General features: G+C 35.7%; 1 protein-coding gene across 5 annotated transcripts in view; it reads left to right on the top strand.

The window, feature by feature from the left end:
* OFD1 (OFD1 centriole and centriolar satellite protein) overlaps positions 1 to 23,772 on the top strand; it is a 79,974-nt gene that overhangs the window by 38,463 nt on the left and 17,739 nt on the right. Inside the window, exons 11-20 of one of the 5 annotated variants that reach the window (XM_015814487.2) lie at positions 6,059 to 6,132; positions 6,225 to 6,316; positions 6,437 to 6,626; positions 7,739 to 7,869; positions 8,021 to 8,132; positions 9,366 to 9,941; positions 11,163 to 11,295; positions 11,803 to 11,903; positions 20,628 to 20,747; positions 21,990 to 22,141. In XM_015814487.2, the coding sequence (XP_015669973.2) occupies positions 6,059 to 6,132; positions 6,225 to 6,316; positions 6,437 to 6,626; positions 7,739 to 7,869; positions 8,021 to 8,132; positions 9,366 to 9,941; positions 11,163 to 11,295; positions 11,803 to 11,903; positions 20,628 to 20,747; positions 21,990 to 22,141 (1,681 nt within the window). Of the gene's footprint in view, positions 1 to 6,058; positions 6,133 to 6,224; positions 6,317 to 6,436; positions 6,627 to 7,738; positions 7,870 to 8,020; positions 8,133 to 9,365; positions 9,942 to 11,162; positions 11,296 to 11,802; positions 11,904 to 20,627; positions 20,804 to 21,989; positions 22,142 to 23,772 lie in introns of those variants that run through there. The other 4 variants (XR_003810410.1, XM_029283862.1, XM_029283863.1 and 1 more) reach the window with 4 other exon arrangements.

The raw sequence follows: 23,772 nt of genomic DNA, 5'->3' as shown, positions 1-23,772 counted from the left end.
GGGAGGGCCTTCTCGGTGGGAGCCCTCACCCTCTGGAACGAACTACCCCCAGAGATCCGGGTGATTCCGGATCTCCCCTCCTTCCGCCGCGCCCTAAAGACATGGCTTTTCCAACAAGCGGGATTGGCCTAGGGAATTTTAGTGAGGTTTTTAAGGGAAATTTTAATTATTAGGCCATTGCAAATATTTCCTTTTAATCGGGTTTTAAATTGGTATTTATTGTAATATTGGTTTTATAAGGCTGTCAGCCGCCCTGAGTCCGGTAAGGAGAAGGGCGGGATACAAATCAAATAAATAAATAAATAAATAAATATTAATCAGGTTTATCGGGAGAGCGTTCATGAAAGCGTTTGAGCAACCTAGGAGCTGTAACGTGCTTCTTACAGACCCATTCATTCTGCGAAGGAGGAAGATCTTTCCAGGCAACTAAATACTGAGTGGACCCATGATGTTTATGAGAGACTAGAATGCCCTTGATTTCAAAGTGCTGTTCACCCTCTACCATAATGGGCTGCAGGGTAGGAGCAGAGGCAGGCTTCAATGCAGAAGTAATCTCAGGTTTCAGCAGACTGCAATGGAAGACTGGGTGGATTTGTCGTAAAGTCTTAGAGAGTTCTAATTCCACAGTGATAGGATTTATAATATGTTTAATGGGAAAAGGACCGATATACTTCAGACCTAACTTTTTAGATGGTTGCAATGACTGTAAGAACCTAGTGGAGAGGTAGACCCTATCACCTGTATGAAAGGGTTTAGACTGCATCCGTTTTTTATCTGCCTGGATCTTATATGCCGCCCTGGCTTCATCCAGAGCTTTCCTAACAACAGGCCAAATGTTCTGCAATTGATATACCCATTCCTTGAGGGAAGGAATGGCAGGTTCACTAGCAGGCAATTCAGGCATAGGGAGAAAACTCTGTCCGTTAGCATTGCATTGTTATAGGCCACTTCAGCAAATGGTAACAAATCAGTCCAGTTATCTTGTTGATAATTAATAAAACATCTAAGGTATTGTTCTAGAACAGAGTTTGTTCGTTCTGTCCCCCCATTCGTTTGATGATAACTAGATGACAGTCCTCGATCAGAACCCAGAAGTTCCAGATAGGCTTTCCAGAACTTAGAAGTGAATTGGACACCTCTATCCAATATTATGCGCTGTGGGGCCCCATGTAGTCGATAGATATACTGCACAAAAAATTTAGCCAAAGTTTTTGCAGTCGGGATTTTCTGACACAGAATAAAATGGGCCTGTTTGGAGAACAGATCAGTAACGAACCAAATGACAGTGTTTCCTCTGCTTTCAGGGAGCTCCACAATAAAGTCCATAGAAATCTCTCTCCAGTGTGCTGAAGGGCTTGCCACCGGCTGTAGGAGCCCCAGCATTTTCCCTTGCCTTCGTTTAGCCACTGCGCAGGTATGACAACTAGCCACATAACTTTCAATGTCCTTTTTTAAAGAGGGCCACTCTTTTAAGTAAGTGGAGGGTCTTCACAAACCCAAAGTGACCCCCTAACTTTGAGTCATGGCACACCTGCATGATCTTTAGTCTCTGATTCACAGGAACATATAACTTTCCACCGACCCAGGCTAAACCATCTTGCACTGAACAGAGGTTTTTATGGGCCTGAACCGCTCATCGTTCTCCAGCACCATTTTGAATTCCCCAACCACTTTGTTATCTAACGGCAGAGAGCTCTTAGTCTGTGCTTTCGTCGTGACCAGGGCCGCCAGCTGGTTTGGGGAAAATAGAGGCTTAACTGGTCCCGACTTCATACTGTTATATTGCCGCATTCTTGACAAAGCATCTGCTAGGAAATTCTTTCCCCATGGCAAATAGTGGATGGAGAAGTTAAATCAGTGGAAATGCTGGGCCCAGCGTGCCTGTTTTGGAGTCAACTTCCTGGAGGTTTTCAGTGCTTCAAGATTCTTATGATAAGTCCAGACCTGAAAAGCGATTTTACTCCCCTCTAAAAAATGCCTCCAAGTTAGGAAAGCCCATCGCACCGCATTAGCTTCCTTCTCCCAAGCAGCCCACTGTTGTTCAGTCTCAGTTAATTTGTTGGATATGTAAGCACAGGGCTGCAACTGACCCCCTTAGTTCTTCTGAAGCAGTACCACACCTACCACTATATCACTAGCATCATCTTAAATCACAAACGTTTTTTCCGTGTCCTAGAAAGAATTTTACAAATATGATAAAAACAATATATAGCAACCAGACAGCAAAAGTGATTGTGAATGGAGATTGTACTGAGAACTTTGAGATAAGAAAAGGCGCAAGGCAAGGATGTCCATTATCCCCACTATTATTTATTTTCACTTTGGAAGTTTTAAATAGAAGGATTAGACAAGATACAGAAATTAAAGGACTGAAGATAAAAGACGAAACATACAAGTTACAAGCATTTGCTGACGATCTAGTATTTATTCTAGAAGAACTTTTAGAGATGATTCCTAAGCTATGGGGAAAGATAGAACAGTATGGAGAAATAGCGGGATTAAAAATAAATAAAGAAAAAACCAAGATAATAGTTAAGAATCTCACAGATAAACAGAAAAAGCAAATGCTAGAGAAAACAGAGGTACAGATAGTGAAAAAAGTGAAATATTTAGGTATATATCTTTCAGCCAAATGTTCGTCAATAAAAGAAGATAACTATATAAAATTATTGAAACAAATAAAGCTGGACTTGGAAAGATGGAAGAATCTTCAATTGTCAATATTAGGAAGAATTGCTACAGTAAAAAAATATTTTATTTTTATTTCAAACAATTCCAATAAAACTTGAGAAAAAATTCTTCCAAGATTTAAACTCATTAATTTTGTTTGGCAGGGAAGAAAGCTAGAATTAAGATGAAAACATTACAAGATGCTAAGGAAAATGGAGGATTTGGGTTGCCGGAATGGGCGTTGTATTATCAAGCATCTGTCTTAACATGGGTGAACAAATGGATAATGCTTAGAAATAAAAGGTTATATTTAAAGGGGCATGATTTACAATTAGGTCGGCACGCTTTCTTATGATATGGAAAAAACAGAGCTCATAAGTATTTCCAAAACCATTATATAAGAAATGCCTTGGGGTGTTTTTTTTAAAAAAAATTATTGAGTTTTATAGGGGAGAGGTTAAGACCGGGATAGGGATTAAGGTTCGGGGTGGGGTTAGGATCGGGATTAGAGTTAGGACAGGATTGGAAACAACATCAGGGTTACCCCAATAACATTTTCAAGCTTTAGCAAGCAGATAGTTGTCTGGGTACATATGTTCAGTTAACATTGATTAATATAATGGTAAACAGCTGTAGTAATTATAATAAATGATAATCATAAACAGTATCAGTTGGTCAATACATATCATTCTTCTTATTAATATATATTCAAGATAACATATCACATTCATTTCTCACTAGCTCATTTTCCTAACCATTGGTAAAAATTATCCCATGTTCTAAAATAAACTGAGTCTTCTTTCTCTTTGATCTCTAAGGTTAAATCTATCCATTTCTGCACATTCTAAAATTTTCTTAATTAAAATCTCTTCAGTTGGTAAATTTCCATTTTTCCAGTACTGAGCAAAAACTATTCTCGCTGCTGTCAGTACGTGCAATATTAAATATTCATTCTCCTTCTCATAACTGACTCCTAATATTCCTAACAAAAACAGTTCTGGTTTAAAATCTATCTGTCTTTTAGTCATCTTTTCCAGCCATGTGTGTATCTTAAGCCAGAAATGCCTTGTTAATAGTATGGGAAAGAATCAAAGCTAAAATATACTTAAAAATTCCAGGATGGCTATCAACAATGGAGGCATTTATACATCCGAACTTGGTAGATTTTGAAAAAATATGGGCATATAGAGATATTCTAAATATTGATGGGAATTTAAAATCTAAGCAAGAACTGGAAAATCGGGATCAACCTGTCGTGGTGGGCATATTTACAGATGCAAAATAGATATGAAAAAGACGTGAAAATGTAAGATCAAACTGTATTTGATAAGATTTTGTTAACCTCAGATGAGAAATTAATTAAGAAAATGTATAATTTTTTGTTAATTTTGGAAATGGAAAGTGAACAAGTTAAAGAAACAATGATAAGATGGGTGAAAACTTTTGGCTATAATATAGAACTAGAAAAGTGGCAAAAGCTATGGGAGAGAAATTACAAATTAACAATGTCAACTTCATATAAAGAAAACGTATATAAAATGTTTTATAGATGGCACTTACCACCAGTAAGATTAGCAAAAATGTTTAAAAATATGTCAGATAGATATTGGAAATGTAAGCACAATTCAGGCACATAGTATCATATTTAGTGGACATGTGGCAAAGCAAAGGCTTATTGGAAAAAGATACATGCGTGGTTAGAAAAAATATTAGGTGAACATGTTGATTTTAAACCTGAACTTTTCTTACTAGGTATAATGCCTGAAAAGATTAATAAGCAAAGTCTATATTTGATTTTACACATCACCACAGCAGCGAGAATAATCTTTGCGCAATATTGGAAGAACGAAGGACTACCATCAGAGGAAGAAATAATCAGAAAAATATTGGAATGCGCAGAGATGGACAGATTAACAATGAGATTGAAAGATAAAGAAAACACAGATTACTACCAAACTTGGGACTTATTTTATTGTTGGCTAGAGGAGAGAATGAAGGATTAGGAATTGAATATGTATTAGCAGACTGCTCATGGGTTGAAAAATTAACACATGTATGTAAAAGAAAATCAATAAAAGTTTTATAAAAAAAAGGAGTGGGACAAAATCCCTCCTGAGATGTGTGCAAACCTGGTGGCCAACTACAAGAAACGTCTGACCTCTGTGATTGCCAACAAAGGTTTTGCCACCAAGTACTAAGTCATGTTTTGCGAAGGGGCCAAATACTTATTTCACTCATTAAAATGCAAATTAATTTATAACTTTTTTGAAATGCATTTTTCTCGATTTTTGTTGTTGTTATTCTGTCTCTCACTGTTAAAATAAACCTACCATTAAAATTATAGACTAATCATTTCTTTGTCAGTGGGCAAAACGTACAAAATCAGCAGGGAATCAAATACTTTTTTCCCCTCACTGTAGAGAACAACTCACCTCATCCAAAAATTGTTGGATTATATTTGTATGTTATGAAAATATTTATCAGAGGGAGATGGAAGAGGAAGGGGAAGTAGGGCTTTTGTTATTCTTGACTCTTTTCCAGTCAAGAGTGCATGTATTCATGCTGCTTGCTCAGATTGTAGTGATGGGCACTATTTAGAAGGACATGGATTTTAATTTATTGGTAGATTTTTAAAATCTTAAACCCATAATAAAACTCGTTCCCTTATTTACCTGCTGTTGCTATGATTAAAAGAATATGCTGCTGTTGTGAATATACAGACATACTAACTCTTTTCTCCATATCCAGTTTGATACAAAAAATCCAAAATGCAATTCTAGGCATATTGATGAAGAACTAAGCTTCATTGAGTTTTGAGGGCAATGCATTTTTATTTCAAGAAATATTTCAAGAAATAAATATAAAAATAATTGAAATTTAAAGCGAATAAAAGAAATAAAAAGGTGTAAATATAATATCAGAAAATACAACTTGCTTGAAGTCTAGATTTGAAACAAATTTAACACTTAAATCTGGATGGTATGAATTTGTTTAAAAAGCAATCATTTAGAAGTAGAAGCCACAAATAAAGCTGACAATGCTGGCTCAGTCACTTAAGAGTTTTGATGATGCTTCTCTTTTGCTGTGAGTGATGGTTGTAACTTTTATGCAGGTAGTGATAGATGTTAGTTTTTGATGTACCGTGTGCCCAAGTTGATTTTCTTTTCAAAATGTATTCATCCTAACATTCACTTTATGACAGAAAAGAAGATTGGCAAACTTGCATTCTTCAACATTGTGTTCTTTTGGAAAGAAAAATTAGTAATTAAGAACTAGAACAGGCAATAAACATGAGCCAAGATTGACTCAAAGGCAATTTTTTAAAAAAGTGAGCTTTAGCATCACAAGTTAAGTCAAATCAGTTGCCAGCATGTTATTTTATTTCTAGATATCAACTTGAATTAAAAGAAGAATACATAACCAGGACAAAAAAGTTTGCTGAAAATGAGACAGAACAAAAAGGTAAACTAGTAAAAAAAAAGGCAAATAACTTTTGGTCTTGTAAACTATTTTCAAAATAAATGTAATCTAAAACTTTTTGTGTTTCTGATTAGAAAAGGCTATGCTTTTGCATGAAGAGACTATTGCGCTTAATTCAAAAAAGCAAGAATTCAGCCAAGCTGTTTTGCGTGCAAAAGAACTTGAGGTAATTGAAATTTAAATACAGAAGTTTTAGCATGTTCTGAAATGGACATGCCAAATGAATAGACTGTAAATCTCTGAACAAGTCTGATAATTTCATTTCTAACTTGCTATTTATTTCTAGCTGGAAAAAGATTCAGTCAAGGTTCAAGTTTTATTACTAAACAAACAAAATCAGTTGTTGACTGAAAAATTGAAAGAAGTTTCAAATTATCATACACTAAAAAAGGAGAAAATAGAGTATCAAGCACAAAATAAACTACTTGAACAGCAGCTGGAGGAAGCACACAATGAAAACCTACTGCTCCAAGACAGTTAGTATGAATCTAATACTCTGGTATTTTATTGGCAAGGATTTACACAGATACTATAATTTTGTACTATCTGTGATAGCATTATTACATTAGATGTGAGATACTTATTTTCTTTCCTGTTGTACTTCTGTCCTAAGTGTTGATGTTTTTGTAGTGTTTCAGGAAGTATTAGCAAAAGTACAGAAGCATTATAACTGAAGTGCATTTAGCATTGTCCTGTAAAGCGTGATTTTGTGCAATTGTCTCTGTCATTTATTTGAATAAAGACACGGTACTCTAAATTTTGGGAAGAATTGGACACACAACCATTATATCTCGTATATTCTTTAAGGAGGGTGGGAAATGACTGCTTTTTTTGCTCCTCAAACCGTTAAAATATTTAATTCTTGTATCTTTAGGAAACTGAAGGGAATATTCAGAACCTTTGTTAAAGAAAAAACATATTTATCTGTATTTTATATATATACCAGTGACCAGGTTGAATCTACTGTCATTCTTTTGAATCAGTCATTTCTCCAAGCCTAAAGTAATTACTGCAATAAAATTTTACAGGCAGAGAAGATGAGATGCATATCTTATTCCTCCTGTTAGTTTGTCACACAGTGTTATATGCTTCTTAGCCAGATTTTACATAGCAGTCATGAAAGTACATATTTTTGTTTTACTCGGTGTATTTGACTAATATTTAAAACTATTCAGATTGCTTATTACACTAAGATTGCAGGCTAATATCATATTAAGCATTACCCAAATTTGATGGTAGGGCCAAGAGACAAAAACTCACAGTAGCTCAAATTTCTTTCTTAAATTAAATTGTCAGGTCAGTGTAATTTTCCTGTTCTCTTCAGTAAATCTGCTGTATTATTTTTTTATTTTGGGTTTTTTTCCCTATGTGGGATGTTTTTGTTGTATTTTTATGTTATATGTGATTGGTCAAGAAATAAATACCTTACCCATTTTTTTATGGATACTGAAAAATAATTTATCCATACCTCATAAAGCACTAAAAATGAAGTTAGGTACATGATAGAATATATTTTCTGCATAAGGTATTTCAGAGTGAAGGCAAGATGTGATTAAAAAAAATAATTTTCAGTCTCCTAAACTTACAGAGCTAAGTCGTCCATCATCTGGCTTTATGGTCCTTCAGGCAGAGTTAAAAAGAATAGAACATGCCAAAAAGCTTGACTGTGAGGAGTCTGAAACTCATAAACAGATCTTGGAAAAACGGTTACAAAAGGAGGTAGGTTTTTTTGGGTTTTGCAGATGCCTCCAATAATCTTTGAACAGATTTCTGTCCGAGATACTCAGTAGAGAAAAATGGCAATATGTGTGAATTGTTATTATTTTTACTTGTATTAATAACTCCTTTGTATTTTTTTTAATGTTTTCAGATGGATCACTGTATACAGTTAAAGGCCCAGTTGTCAGACTATGAAAATACCATCAGGAAGTTAAATGTACAGATAGAAGAATTAAAGTTACAATGGAAGCAAACACAGACAGGTTTGAACATTTTGATTTCTCACATCTTTTTGCCTTCAAACTCAAGCCTCTTTCTCTTTTATTTGATACAAATGTGAGGCAATTTTATTTAAACATAGATTATTTTTTGCCACAATTTATTAACTAAATTACAAGGAAATAAAATTATTGAAATGTTATATGCATAATGAATGATTGCCCACTTTTAAAATAAAGTATTGTTTCTTGGATATAATTATTTATTGCAAAGGAGAGCACCTTGTTTTACGGAACATAGGGAATAATTTGGGCTAGTAGCAATTCTTATAAAAGGTGTTTTAAATTCAAAGATAGCTTCCTTGTTTCCAAAAATTAATTTTGAAATAATTCAAAACTGCCCTCTAGTTTCTAACATTTCAGTTTGCAATTTAGTTGTTCATTTGATTTTTAAGATTTTATTGATCTGCCCAACACAGAAATGAAAGAAAGTAACAAAAACTCTATTCCCTGTAGCTGTAACTTGTTCCTAAATTGCAGAGTGATGTCCAAAGCAGAGTTGGGTAGTTGTTGGGAGTATGTATTCTGATAGTTTTGTGTTCATAAGCTTGCACAAACAAAAATTTGGGCCTGCATCTACCTTTCCAAAAGTCTATGGCAAACTACTTTGAGGAAAGGGGGACAGATGCTATATTAAAATTTTACTGGCATGCTTTTTTCTTTTTGTGCCTTGAAGGCACAGTCAGCTAACCTGACATTGCTGAATGCTAAATATGCTTTCATTCAATCTTAGGGAGTTAGGGTTGATTCTTAGAGAACCCAGATAGATCCTAATGGCTATGGGCAGAGTTCTCCAAGCAGGGTTTTCAAGTCTTTCCTCTCACTGCAGACCCTTCCCATGTTAGTTCTAAGAGGATGAGCCCAAGGATCAGGGATATTCTCAGGTATTGACTAAGATATGAGGGAGCTTCCCTTGCTATGAGTAAAAGCAGCCTTTATCTGTGAAAGGAGCACATTACATTATATTACATTGCAAGTCTTGTTATCATGACTATGATATTTTCAGTTTTATTTAGAATTTTGTCTCATCACTCTGACTTGGGATAATTTTGCTATTTGGATTTGGGTGTAGAAAAAATATATAAAAATATTAAGGTAGGCTTCAAATGCAAAGGTTATTTTTACATGTTAATCATATGACCAAATCAACATTCACACTTACAACATTTCCTAAAATATTATTATTATTATTTCTATACAAAACTCTTGATTATCTAGCACTACAAAATGAAGTATATCGGAATCCTAAGCCTTCTCTGGTTGATCGTTCAGTCATTGACTTGATTGATGAAAAGGTTGTTCCACATGATATTTATATAGATCATGCTTTCTTGAAAAAGCCTGTGACCGATGTTGGAATGGGAAATACAGCAAGTCCCAATCATTACAATCACATTGTAAAATTCAACACATCACCAGATTCTGATTTAGAATTTGTAGCTACTACAAAAGCTAGGATAAAAGAACTGGAAAGAGAAGCTGAGTACTTGCAAGAGGCCTACAGGAATTACCAGCACAAAGTCACTCAAAGAGCAATTGACCCAACAAAGATCCCATCATCTTCCCAATCACCAAGTAACCGTATCCTAGCATCTCAACACAGAAAGAGATCTATACAGGAGAATTTGTTGTCTCGGGAACATTCCTTTCACTTTCAAAAAAGTAAAAGCTATACCTGGTCATCAGGAAATGAAAATCATTTTAGTACCACTCCAAAAAAACTTTCCAGGCGCCTCTCTTCTACTCCTGTTTCCAAAGCAAGGTGGAACATCAGTAAAAATCTGTTTAATGAAGGTATGCAATTGGATACAATTATGAAATTTGGTTGCTTTGGTGTGAGTTGCAAGTATTATTGATATCAAACTGGTATCATAATTTGTTAGTCCCTTTCATAGATCATTTCCAATTTCCCATTCACTGCTGAAATGGAAACACTATTTCAACACACTGTTTGCAGTATGAGAATGTTTGTCATCACATAATCACTGCATATAGATAATTCTTGACTTAGGAATGTAATTGAAAACAGAATTACAGGCATAAGTTGTGGCGGTCATTAAGTGGGTTATCACATGACTATGCCTGATTTTATGACTTTTTTACAGCAGTCATTAAGCAAACACCACAGTCATTAAATGAACCTTTAAATTGTAGTCCATGGGCATTTTGTACTAGAAACCAGAAGTACAACACTGGTTTCTGGAAAAAAAGTCATAAATCATAGACACATGACTGCAGAATGCTGCAAATGGCCATAAATGCTAGCTAATTGTCAAGTAATCACTTGACCATTGGACCTTTGGAACTGGGTTGTAAGCAGTTCTATGAAGATCTGCCATAATTTTGAACAGTTGCTGAGTTATTGGTCATACGTCAAGGACTATTTTTGGAGTGCTTCAATTTTAATAAAGTGCTTTCACTTCTGTTGTCTAAAATATACATGGAATTAAAGTTGAAATTAAGGTAGTGATACAAATAATTCACTCTTATATCACAATTAAATGTTTTCTCCCAACTAGTGTATAGTGTACCAATGTCTCAAAGTGCCATGCATGTTCCAGAACCTATCATACCTGTATGTGTGCTCGTTTTAAATTATTCTGCAGTTTTTCAGCCATCGTGAGCCATGTACATTTTCTGTGAGCTACTTTGCTCCTTTGTTTAGAGTGATGAACTAGAACAATCTAATGACTCCTCAATTTTTTTCTCTTGTCCAGGGGGGTTCATTTAAAATATATACAGAAGGCCCACTACATATTTTTCACATAAATTGCATTCCTTAATATAAAATATTCAACTCATTTAATCTGAATTATTTCATTTATCAAATTCAAGAGTGATTTTTTTTAAAAAAAATCACAATATTTGCCAGTATTAAATTTTGAATATTTTGACATTATACTTGTTTGCTGAGGATTGTTTAGCTATTAAAATATATCATTCAAGTGGTATGTCAGGTATGTTGCTTGATTAAGATTATTGTTTGAGAATAAACAGTTGACTTCTGCTTTATAGATATCACTGGCTCGTCTCTTGCAGTTCCTCTTGAGAATACTAATCAGCCTCTGTCTCCTATTTTAAGAATAGGAGACTGCGCATCTCCTGATTCAGCTTGTTCATCCCCACTTCCCAATAAACAAAAGTTAAGGTAATTGTTTTAGAAAATTTAACTAAGTGATACCTGTTTTTTCAGTTACTCTTAATCAAAGATTATTTCAGGAACTTCACTTAGCTGAGGCATTTGATAGTTACTGTAGTTGCATTTGCCATCCTATATATATTATTCTCTAAAGTATGGCTATATGCCTAATTTTCTCTAGTCATAACTTGAAGTTATCCATGATCTATCTTTATCGTTCAGAGTTGGTAAAATATCACAGACTATTCCTTGTCAGCATCATTTGGTTCACTCATTTTAACATTCTTAGGGATAGTTTGGTCTTGGCAATTCATCCTCCCATTGCATTTGATATATGAAACTGTTCTTTTAGAGTGTTTATAAATCAGGGCAAAACAATATCAGTTGAAAATGATTACATCAGCTTAAGGTATCAGTAATTCATATGGGCATATATTTCTTTTACATCTGTTTTCTTTCCAAATTTGACTGTAGCTTTACAGTCTATAGTTTTCTTAAATTTTAATTTTTTTTTAGTCTATATCAAGAACTAGAGAATCATCAAAATATTAGCAACACTGCAAATCCTGTAAAGTTGTTGGATGAAGACCAAGAAAACCACAATCTTGCTAGTGATTGTAAGTTTCTCCTTTATATAAACATTGCAAGATTTTTAATCCTGAGAATAAGTGTCCATGCTTATGAGCATAAAGATTTGATCATTTTTTTGGTAATATTTAAAGTTTCTCTTAGATCAACAAAAAAATTGTCTTTTAATTCCTTGAAATTAATGTCTAACGTGATAGAAAACCAGTCTAAATAGCCTACAGTTTACTATTGCTTGAGAAGTAATATCATGTATCTATAATGCTAAGAATAAAGCTGGTTTTATATGTGAGAAGCATAATGCTCTTTCCAGGCTTAAGAGGTATATAGTGTTAGTGATTTTGTTAACTGGTACCCTAGGAACTAAATAAAATCTATGGAGCTGTTACAGAGTATTATTGAAAGCTTAAAGTAAGGTCAGAAAAGTATTGTGGAACAGAAATAATGATTGTCAGAATTTGGAGATGAAAGAATAGAATCATCTGTCTGAAAAATTATAAAATGCAATGTATAATAGGAACATTATTTGAAAATACAAGGTAGGATTTGAGTTAACCGCAACAAACAAGGAAAAAAAGAGCTACTGTACGTAGAAGACACTAATTGAATGCAATTTTGGAGGAATTTATTTTCAGAAAAGTAAAAGAACAGGTACATGCATAAAATGCACATGTTTGTTACAGAGGTAGAATTTAAATAGATTTGACCAAAGCTTATGAAACCTATAGTAGGTAAATGAGAGTACTGCTTATATCCCAGGCGTGGCTCAAGATTTGAACCTATAGATCAACCTAAGAGGCTGCTATATTATCATACCTCTTGTAACAATAATGTAAATGCTGTCAGTGGGATTGTACTGTAGTTGAATGGAAACCTGACATATAAAAGAAGAAATATTGTAGAAAGTAATGCAAACTGTTTTTATATTTATTATGGCTCATTTTCTCCTTCATGGATTACTGCCTTGTTGTGGCGAAGGGGCTTGCATAACTCAGTGAAGCTATGAGCTATGCGGTGCAGGGCCACCCAAGACGGACAGGTCACAGCAGAGAGTTCTGACAAAATGTGATCCACTGGAGAAATGGCAACCCACTCCAGTATCTTTGCCATGAAAACCCCATGGACCAAAAGGCAAAAAGATATGACGCTGGAAGATGAGCCCCTCAGGCCGGAAGGTGTCCAATATGCTACTGGGGAAGAGCAGAGGGCTAGTACTAGTAGCACCAGAAAGAGTGAAGCGACTGGGCCAAAGCCGAAAGGACGCTCAGCTGTGGATGCATCTGGTGGTGAAAGGAAAGTCCGATGCTGTAAAGATCTTTTCTCCATAGGAACCTGGAATGTAAGATCCCTGAATCAAGGCAAACTGGACATGGTCAAACAAGAGATGACAAGACTGAATATCGACATCTTAGGAATCAGCGAACTAAAATGGACAGGAATGGGTGAATTTAATTCAGAGGACCATCAGGTATACTACTGCGGGCAAGAATCCCTCAGAAGAAATGGAGTAGCCTTCATAGTCAATAAAAGAGTAGGAAAAGCAATACTGGGATACAATCCCCAAAATGACAGAATGGTCTCAATGCGAATCCAAGGCAAACCATTCAATATCAGAGTAGTCCAAGTCTATGCCCCAACCACTAGTGCTGAAGAGGATGAAATTGACCAGTTCTATGAAGCCCTACAGCATCAGAATCAACACCAAAAATGATATCCTTATCATCATGGGGGATTGGAATGCTAAAATGGGAAGCCAAAAGATAACCAGAATAACAGACAAGTTTGGCCTTGGAGTACAAAATGAAGCAGGGCACAGGTTGATAGAATTTTGTCAAGAGAATACGATGGTCATAGCAAACACTCTTTTCCAACAACCCAAGAGACGATTCTACACAAGGACATCACCAAACGGTCAACACAGAACTCAGATTGACTATGTGCTCTGCAGCCAAAGATGGAGAAGCTCTATACAGTCAGTAAAAACAAGACCAGGAGCTGACTGTAGCTCAGATCATGAGCTTCTCATTGCAAAATTTGGCTTATATTGAAGAAAGTAGGGGAAAACACTAGGCCACTCAGGTATGAACTAAATCATATGATGAGGTGACAAATAGATTTAAGGAATTAGATCTGATAGACAGAGTGCCTGAAGAACTATGGACAGAGGTTCGCAACATTGTACAAGAGGTAGCACTAAAACCATCCCAAAGAAAAAGAAATGCAAGAAAGCAAAATGGCTATCTGAGGAAGCTTTGCAAATAGCTGAGGAAAGAAGGGAAACAAAAGGCAAGGGAGAAAGAGAAAGATACACCCAATTGAATGCAGAATTCCAGAGAATAGTTAGAAGAGATAAGAACGCCCTCTTAAATGAACAGTGCAAAGAAATAGAAGAAAACAATAGAATAGAGAGAACCAGAGATCTCTTCAAGAAAATTGGAGATATGAAGGAAACGTTTCATGCAAAGATGGGCATGATAAAGAACCAAAATGGCAGGGACCTAACAGAGGCAGAAGAGATTAAGAAGAGATGGCAAAATTACACAGAACAAAATTACACAGAACAAGCTTAGCCTCCCTGATAACCACGATGGGGTGGTCTTAGGAAAGGTGAGCAACAACAAAGCTAGTGTAGGTGACAGTATTCCAGCTGAGCTATTCAAAATCTTAAAAGACGATGCAGTAAAAGTGCTACACTCAATTTGCCAGCAAATTTGGAAAACTCAACAGTGGCCACAGGATTAGAAAAGGTCAATTTACATTCCAATTCCAAAGAAAGGCAATGCCAAAGAATGTTCAAACTATCGCACCATTGCATTCATTTCACATGCAAGTAAAGTTATGCTTAAAATCCTACAAGCTAGACTCCAGCAGTATCTGGATCAAGAACTTCTAGAAGTACAGGCAGAATTTCGAAGAGTCAGAGGAACTAGAGATCAAATTGCCAACATACATTGATCATGGAGAAAGCTAGGGAGTTCCAGAAAAACATCTACTTCTGCTTCATTGAGTATGCTAAAGCCTTTGATTGTATGGATCACAACAAATTGTGGCAAGTTCTTAAAGAGATGGGAGTACCAGACCATCTTATTTGTCTCTTGAGAAATCTATATGCGGGTCAAGAAGCAACAGTGAGAACTGGATCCGGAACCACTGATTGGTTCAAAATTGGGAAAGGAGTCCGGCAAGGCTGTATTCTGTCACCCTGCCTATTTAACTTATATGCAGAGCACATCATGAGAAAGGCAGGGTTAGATGAATCAAAAGTTGGAATTATGATTGCCGGGAGAAATATCAACAACCTAAGATATGCAGATAATACCACTCTAATGGCAGAAAGTGAAGAGGAACTAAAGAGCCTCTTGATGCGGGTGAAGGAGAGTGCAAAAGTTGGCTTGAAACTCAACATTAAGAAAACCAAGATCATGGCATCCGGCCCTCTCAATTCCTGGCAAATAGATGGGGAAGAAATGGAGGTAGTGACAGATTTTATCTTCCTGTGCTCCAAGATCACTACAGATGGGGACTGCAGCCAAGAAATTAAAAGACGTTTGCTCCTAGGGAGGAAAGCTATGGCAAATGTAGACAGCATACTAAAAAGCAGAGACATCACCCTGCCAACAAAAGTACATATAGTCAAGGCCATGGTTTTCCCAGCTGCAATGTATGGCTGTGAAAGTTGGACCATAAGAAAGGCTGAGCACAAAAGAATTGAGGCCCTTGGGCTTCCAGTTTGCGATCGCGGCGCAGGCGGATGTACAGGGCAATCGCTCTCCCCACCATCCGGTTTTCTCTTTAGGGGGACCCTAAAAAGGGTCGGAAGTCGCCCTCGAGGGGTGACAAGCGTGAAGAGGACCCCAAGTGATCGCGGAAGGGCGGCAGCCCTCCCATTTGATCCAGGGCAGCTCTTCTAACTGACGGGGAAAAGACCGGCCATCAACATGGCCCGTCACTAAGCTGCTACCAGCCAAGGGCAAAATTACAAACAAGCACTTCGAAAGCAATGCAGAGGAATTGGGTGAGACTCTACCTTCTCTATACCCCAAGTAACTCTCCTGTTAAAAGCTTTTTGAAATTCTTCCCCTTCTGAGGAGAGAGGGGAGGGAACTTTCTCCCCCCACCCTCTAAAATGGTGACGTTTGACTACCTGGGAAAACAAAGCATTGAAAAGAATAACTTAATATAATTGGATTTACATTTTTGGGGGGGAATCTGGGGACCCAAAAAGTTCCTACTCTTACTGGGGCCTGCAATTTTATTTACTTGTAAAAAAGAAGAAAAAGAAGAATTTAAATTGGATAAAAACCTAGCCCAGGATTTGGAAAAGACTTTAAATGCTATTTGGGACATCTGGTGGCAAAGCTTGGTACAGCAATCTATTATTTTTATTATTCTTAACAAGTGACTTGCTCACAGCCCAGATCTGACCTTGGCACTATCTAAGAGAGATTATAAGCTGAAAGAGCAGCTGGACAGTGAAATTGGTTTTTAGGAACTGTGGAGGTGAACACTTACTGACTCTTATTTAATAAATAGCCTTCACTAAAGGACCATCTATAACTATGTCAGAAATGGAGGAAGACCAGCAACAGATGTCGCTTGACTATAAACTTATACTTGAAAAAATTCTTGAAGCCACCAAGATAATCAAACTTAGACTGAAAGACCAAGGTGCCAGCTTAAATCTACAAAGTGAAACCCTGACTGCAACTAAAGAACCTACAACCCAAAAGACAACAGAAGCAGAAGAAAGTAATATCAAGACGGAGGGCTTTGAAGATCAACAAGTACAGCTTACTGAAAACTTAGACAATCAAATAACAACTACAAAATTGGACATGACTTTCTACCTAAACGAGAAGAAACCTGAGGAAGAAGAAGACCACATCAAATTGAAGACAACTATACTAGAGCAAATATTGGGATCTGAGCCTCTAGGGCGACAACTTAATGATTATAAATGGGCCAGTCCCTCCAGAAAATTGACAACTAGATGGTCTCCTTTAATTCAAGTAACATGTAGAAGAATGAAGGGAGATCTATCTGATGATCTAAAAGCATTGGTATGAAAGCCTGGTTGGCATAAAAAGAAAGCTAGAGTTAGGTTTAAAAATGAGGTTCTTTGATTTATTAGAGAGGATCCTAAAATCTTAACTAATGGGCTAAAGGGAGATTTTAAGATGAGGGGAAATTTGATTATTATATTTAAAAATTGTTGGAAAATGGCTTCCGGTTCCGGGTTAGCAGTGCTGCGCTCGTGCAGAGAGACCTGTCTCTTTGCCGGCCGAATTTCCCCCGCCGGTAGACCCTTGATTGGGTCGAAAGTCGTTCTGGAGGGGAGACCACCATTGAGGTGGCTGCCTGTTTGACTGCAGAGGGGCGGCGGCGCCCTCTGCTGTCCAAGCGAGCTCCTTTGGGCCGACGGACTAAAGATCGGTCAGTAAAATGGCCGATCACTTAGCTGCACCAGCCGTAAGCCACAAGAACATCTAAGCGAAATAGAACCACCGTGGAAGATTCAGTGAGACCTTTCCTTGCCTCTCCCTTTCCTATTTACTCCTGTGAAAAGCCTTTGGAATCATTTCCCTATCTTTTTAAAGCGGCTTTGTTGATGGGGGGGAGGAAAGCCTTGGAACAAAAGAAAAATTAATTTTAACTTTTTCAATGTTTGATTTTATTTTTGAATATTTGGGAGTCCTAAAATCTTTGTTATAGAAACTTAATACGCTAGCAATTTGGAGAATTTTTTTTCTACTATTTTTATAACTAAAGAAAAGAAGGAAAAGAGGAAAGAAATTATTTTTATTGGGGGTCTGGAAAGACTGAACAACTGGTTAACCCTCTGGACATCTTGTGGTGAAATTATTTACTGCAATTGTTATTCCCTTTCTTTAGACTCGGAGTCTGACTTTGACCTTCAAATTATCTCAAAAGGGAAAGATAAAGAAGCTGTATAGCTGGGTGGAAGCGGATATTGACTGATTATTATTAAATACAGCCTCCACCAAAAGAATAATGGCTTTATATACTACTGAAATGGAGGAACTCTGTCCAGATTTCAATTACAAGTATACTGTATATTGGACAAAATTCTTGAAAATACTGAACAAATAATTGTCTATACAAAAGAGATTATTTTTCAACGACAAATCAAAGCGCAAGGTGTAAGTGAGCACTTTGTAAGCCAAGAAACAGCAGAAGGGGTATATAATCAAGAGACTCGTCTTCAACCTTATCCAGAATTTACTGAGATGGAGGAATTAAACTTACATCAGGACTACCAACCTACACCGGAAAAAACTTCTGATGCTAATGAACAAATGACTTTTAGCACGGAAACTAAGGATATTACCCCAGAAGGGAAGGCTGATCTCCAACTGATTATCTGACAGATAAAAAACCAATAGGAGGAGAGCAAAATAATATTAAAGAAGACTCTACATTATTTTATAGACAATCTATTGAAACTCTGGATGATTCAAAAATGACTGTAATTAAACTAGACGCAACTTCAAAAAAGATGAAGACGGATCTTCAACCATGAGCTATTGAGAATCGCTACAACTTTTTCACTAGCCTATTAAAATGGACAATGGGAGATTCTCCCCTGATTTATGCGTTACGGCAAGAAATGGAGGGAGTTTTATTTGTGGACTTAGAGGCCTTACTATGGAAACCCGTTTGGAACAGAAAGAAAGCTAGAATAAGATATAAATATGGGATTTAAGATTACATTTATGGGTTGCAATGGCTTTATAGAGATGTGGATTGATTTGGATTTGGATTTTTAAAAGGTGTTTTTAGGATAAGATTTAGAATTTAACATTGGAATATAGTAAGAATATATATTTTTGGAATAATAGATCTTCATTTTTTTCTCTTTCTTTTTCTTGGTTTCTTTTTGTTTCTTTCTATTATTTTTTTCTATTTTTCCTATGCTTTTTTATTATTAGTTATGATAGCTAATTTGTGGAGCTATAATGATAAAAAGATTGTAATGAAGAGATCAAATTAATAAATGAAGAATTACTGAATAAGAAATAGAATATAGTTGAGAAATGTAAGAATGTAATTATGGAAATAATATGCTTAAATAAGAGAAATTATGGACACCCGAATTGTAAAGAATATTTTTGTTTAAGGCTAAGTTAGATATGGTATTTCGAAATTAATAAACCTAAAAACAGGGTTTGATTTACATCGATGAAAGGTTGCTGATAATTTCTATTGATTAATTGAATTCTTATTTAGGAATGTATTAATGAATTAATTTTACTTAGAAATGTATTAGTTTGACTATATTATTCTAATTGTTAGAGAGGGAAATTTTAAGGAGCATTATTTGAGCTATATATGTATGATGTTATTGTACCTAACTGATTACCCTATCTCCATGTTGTTTCTTAAGCGTTCTGGTGTAAAACTGGAAAAATCAATAAAATTGTTTGGAAAAAAAATTGTTGGAAAATAATAAAAAATAAGGGATTAATTGGCGTAATATTGAGGACTTAGACTTACAAGGGAAATGAAAACTAACTATTAGGAAATAATTTTGAATTATTGTTTAGCCCAGACAATATAGATGATGGACTTGAGATAACAAAGGATACTCCATTATTAAGTGGTGATGTACTAGGATGAGAAATAGAAAATGTTTGTGAATTAAAATAAGAATATATTTAAGTAAGTAATATGTGTATTTTAGATATTATAACAAAGGAAATTTGGGTTACCCGAAACTTAAATACTATGGATATTAAAGGTTAAATTGGAGTATTGTAATTAAAAATTAGGTAAAACTTAAAACTTAAAAACAGGATATGGATATGTATAAGTAAAAATGTATTGATAAATGTGATAATGAAGTTTTAACTGAGTTTGATACAATCAGAAATTTATTATCTTAAATATGATATAGCAAATGTTAATGGAAAAAGAGAAGAAATATTTGATGATGTAACCTGAGATATGTACTAAAGATTTTGTTATTGAATTATTGACCAACCCAATCATCATATTGCTTTCTAAATACTTAAATGTAAAACTGGAAAACTAATAAAATATTATTTAAAAAAATTGAGGCCTTTGAAATATGGTGTTGGAGAAGACTCCTGCAAGTCCCCTGGACTGCAAGGCGATCAAACCGGTCAGTCCTAGAGGAGATCAACCCTGACTGCTCTTTAGAAGGCCAGATCCTGAAGTTGAAACTCAAGTACTTTGGCCACCTAATGAGAAGGAAGGACTCATGGGAGAAGAGCTTAATGCTGGGAAAGATTGAGGGCAATAGAAGAAGGGGACGACAGAGAATGAGGTGGCTGGATGGAGTCACTGAAGCAGTAGGCGTGAGCTTAAATGGACTCCAGAAGATGGTAGAGGACAGGAAGGCCTGGAGCAACGTTGTCCATGGGGTCGTGATGGGTCGGACATGACTTTGCAACTAACAACAACAACAACAATGGCTCATTTTAAACAAAAGAAATCCATATTGAATTGGTAGAGTCACCTAATTGGCTAACAAATGTACTGTAAAAATTAGTTTCCAAGTCAGACAGTCCCAGGATTCTGATTAAAGCAACATTCTGACCCGTTGAAGGTTTATTCATTTTTGTAGTAATTGTTAGGTTGGCCAGGAGGAACAATTAATTAATAGCTTATATTAGGCATTCTGAACTCTAGTCGTTCCCACACTGTGTTCCATTCCTCTTCTTGGCTTGGATAATTGCAGAATAATTAAGTTTTTGTTTATATTTATTCTCTAGATCAAGAGGACATTCCAGAACAGCTCAAAAGCAATGTGTCACATCCATCTGGAGACATAGTTAGTTGGAACCATGTTCCAGCCTCCATGCAAGCAATAGGCATTTCACAGTGGGAGATAAGTAAGTGTTTTAGTTCACTTGTGGGAATGCTTTGTTTGTAGATGGTTTGTTTATTATAAGACACAGAAGTTGAAGGTTTTGGTATAATTGTTTTTTAATTACATCAAATGCTGCTCTTTAAGCTATTACTATATATAATAAGGAAGTTATAATTTAATTTTCTATTTCTAGAAGCATTCAATATGCTGCAGCTTTAGACTAAGCAAGATAGCAAAAAAAGAAAAAAAGTTTGCAATTATTTTTCAGTTGTCAGGTTCTTTTATTATTTCAGTACAATAGTGTTTGGAGACAACACTGAATATAGATGATTTGTCTGTCATTGTTGTACTAATGACCTGAGAAACCAAATCAATGAAATCATGAATATTTCACTGAATCTGAAATCATGAAAATTTTGTTCAAGTAAGTCTTATAGCATTAACCTTAGGAAGTGAATGCTGTAATTTAAGAAAATACATAATGAGATTATGATTCCCTCTAATGAACTAAAATATATTTTATTACAAACAGACATCAATAAATGGCTAATATCTGCAATACAAAGATAAGCATTTCAAGAACAAGATATTTAATGATATTTTTAAAGAAAAAACACACAAAGTATTAAAATACATGTTCCAGCAGATTTGACTTTAATGATGAAACTGCTGAATGTAACAGTGTAATGAAGGCATGTTTGATGTGGATGGAATAAAAGATTCAAGGAGAAAATTCACTTAACTCCTTTGTCCACCTTGTTCCTTGTATGTCACCTTTTGCCTCTTGGATAATTTGTTTCCAATATTTAGAGAGAAAGGATTCCTCCCAAAGCAATCTTTAAACTGTACTACACTATAAATGAAATAGTGCATAATCCTGAAATGAAACAGTTGAAAACAGATACTAGTGACATAGTGTCACAACAGTGACTTGTCTTCATTAGTAGCTAAAAGGGCTGGCTTTCTAAATTAATCTCTGAGAATTGTTCAGAATATATCCAGTAACACTGTTCCCCAAATCATAGGTCTTTTAAAACAAAAAACTAAATATAGAAGATGGCAGGTTCTGTCCAACTAATTCTGCAATCCACATAAAAAAATTATTTTGTTTAGGAAGCCTACAGTATTAGCAATTATGAAAAAGCAAAAGTATCATGGATCAGTACTAATAAGAGCACACATGACCTGGAATCAGACATATCATACTAATAGGCAAATTATTGTTCTCTGTGGTATGTACATTATTTGCATTGTTATATATTAGGTGGAACAGAGAAAACTGTCCTAGAGGGAAGACATCATGAAGAACAAAAGGAGTCAGAATTGGAAGAAGAAAGTGCCAAAGAAGAGAAAACACAAAATGAGAGGTCTTTGGAAAGAGACCAAGGAGAACCAGAGAAACCAGATAAAGAAATAGTAATGTATCTCATTCTTACAATTTCACAAATGTTTATTAAAAAAGTGTCCTGCACATTGAGCATAGTCGATAGGGGTCATGGGGTGTTAGAAGATTACATAACCTATGAAATGTTATTGTTATTGCTTATTGGGTTTGTTCTTGGTGGCTAGTGTAGGTTTTTACACTTTTGGTAATATTGGTTTTTCTATTGTTTTTAATATTTTAATTGCAACTGTGGGATGGCCGTATAAATCAATTAAATAGTGTTCCAGAGACAACATTGTAGAATAACTCTTGACTGTAATATCTTTGTACAAAGTGGAACAGTATAATGGTAGTTTTTTTAAAAAAAAATTATTCTGAGACTTTATTTTGATTTTTTAAGGTACAGCTTGAAGAATAAATAATATCACAATGGTAGATTTCTGTGTGCATGTATTTAATGAGTGTATTGTGTTCTTATAGGGTGGTTACATTTTGTTTACCTTTATCACATTTTTCTTTTTAATAAAGAATTGCTTATGGATGTGTATCACTTGATGTACTCTATGTAAATATTTAAAAATGAGCTATGCAATTTTCTGTTGGAGAAATAATCTATTTTTTAACAGATAGAAGCAGAATCCTACCCATTATTATTCTTTCTTCTTTTTTTCCTGCACCCCATACTACTACTTAACAGAATTGGAAATCCTGCTCAATCAAGAATACAACTTTTGAAGTTTTCAGGGATTACACTAGTTGTCTTTGTGACTGGTGCTGTTCTGCATAGATTTCTAGAGCAGTACTTGATCTAATTTCCTTTTTTATGAAGTAATAATAATAATAATAATAATAATAATAATAATAATAATAATAATAATAATAATAATAATAATAATAATAATAATAATAATAATAGTTGGAAGGTACCTTGGAGGTCATCTATTCCAACCCCCTGCTCAGGCAGGAAACCCTATACCGTTTCAGACAAATGGCTGTCCAGTCTCTTCTTAAAAACTTCCAGTGTTGGAGCATTCACAGCTTCTGGAAGCAGGTTGTTCCACTGATTAATTGTTCTAACTGTCAGAAAAATTCTCCTTAGTTCTAGGTTGCTTCTCTCTGGTTAGTTTTCATCTGTTGCTTCTTGTCCTGCCTTCAGGTACTTTGGAGAATAGCTTGACTCCCTCTTCTTTGGGGCAGCCCCTGAGATATTGGAACATTGCTATCATGTCACCCCTCGTCCTTCTCTTCATTAGACTAGACATACCCAATTTCAGCAACCGTTCCTTATATGTTTTAGCCTTCAGTCCCCTGATCGTCTTTGTTGCTCTTCTCTGTACTCTTTCTAGAGCAGCGGTTCTCAACCTGTGGGTCGCGACCCCATTTGGGGTCGCACGACCATTTCACGGGGGTCGCCAAACCACTCCGTCCGCCATTTTTTTTTGCCCTTTTCCTTAGTTGTGCTATTCCCTGTGCTTGGCGGCAGCCTGCATGCACGAACTTTACCAAATGTGCCCTGCAGGAGGCGTGTGAAGAGCGCAGGCGCAGAGCAAGGCCCCACCCTCCCCAGGGATTCATTTCAGATTTAGGCGGCAAAAGTTTTTCTCGCGCAGAGGAGAGAGGAAAAACAATTGAGGAACACTCGGGAATCCCTTGCAAGGCACCA

This window comes from Protobothrops mucrosquamatus, unplaced genomic scaffold (assembly GCF_001527695.2).
Source record: "Protobothrops mucrosquamatus isolate PMUCROS unplaced genomic scaffold, P.Mucros_1.0 scaffold257, whole genome shotgun sequence".
NCBI classification, from domain to species: Eukaryota; Metazoa; Chordata; class Lepidosauria; order Squamata; family Viperidae; genus Protobothrops; species Protobothrops mucrosquamatus.
Note: the sequence above shows the minus strand (reverse complement) of the source record. Positions and strands in the feature narration are given on the sequence as shown.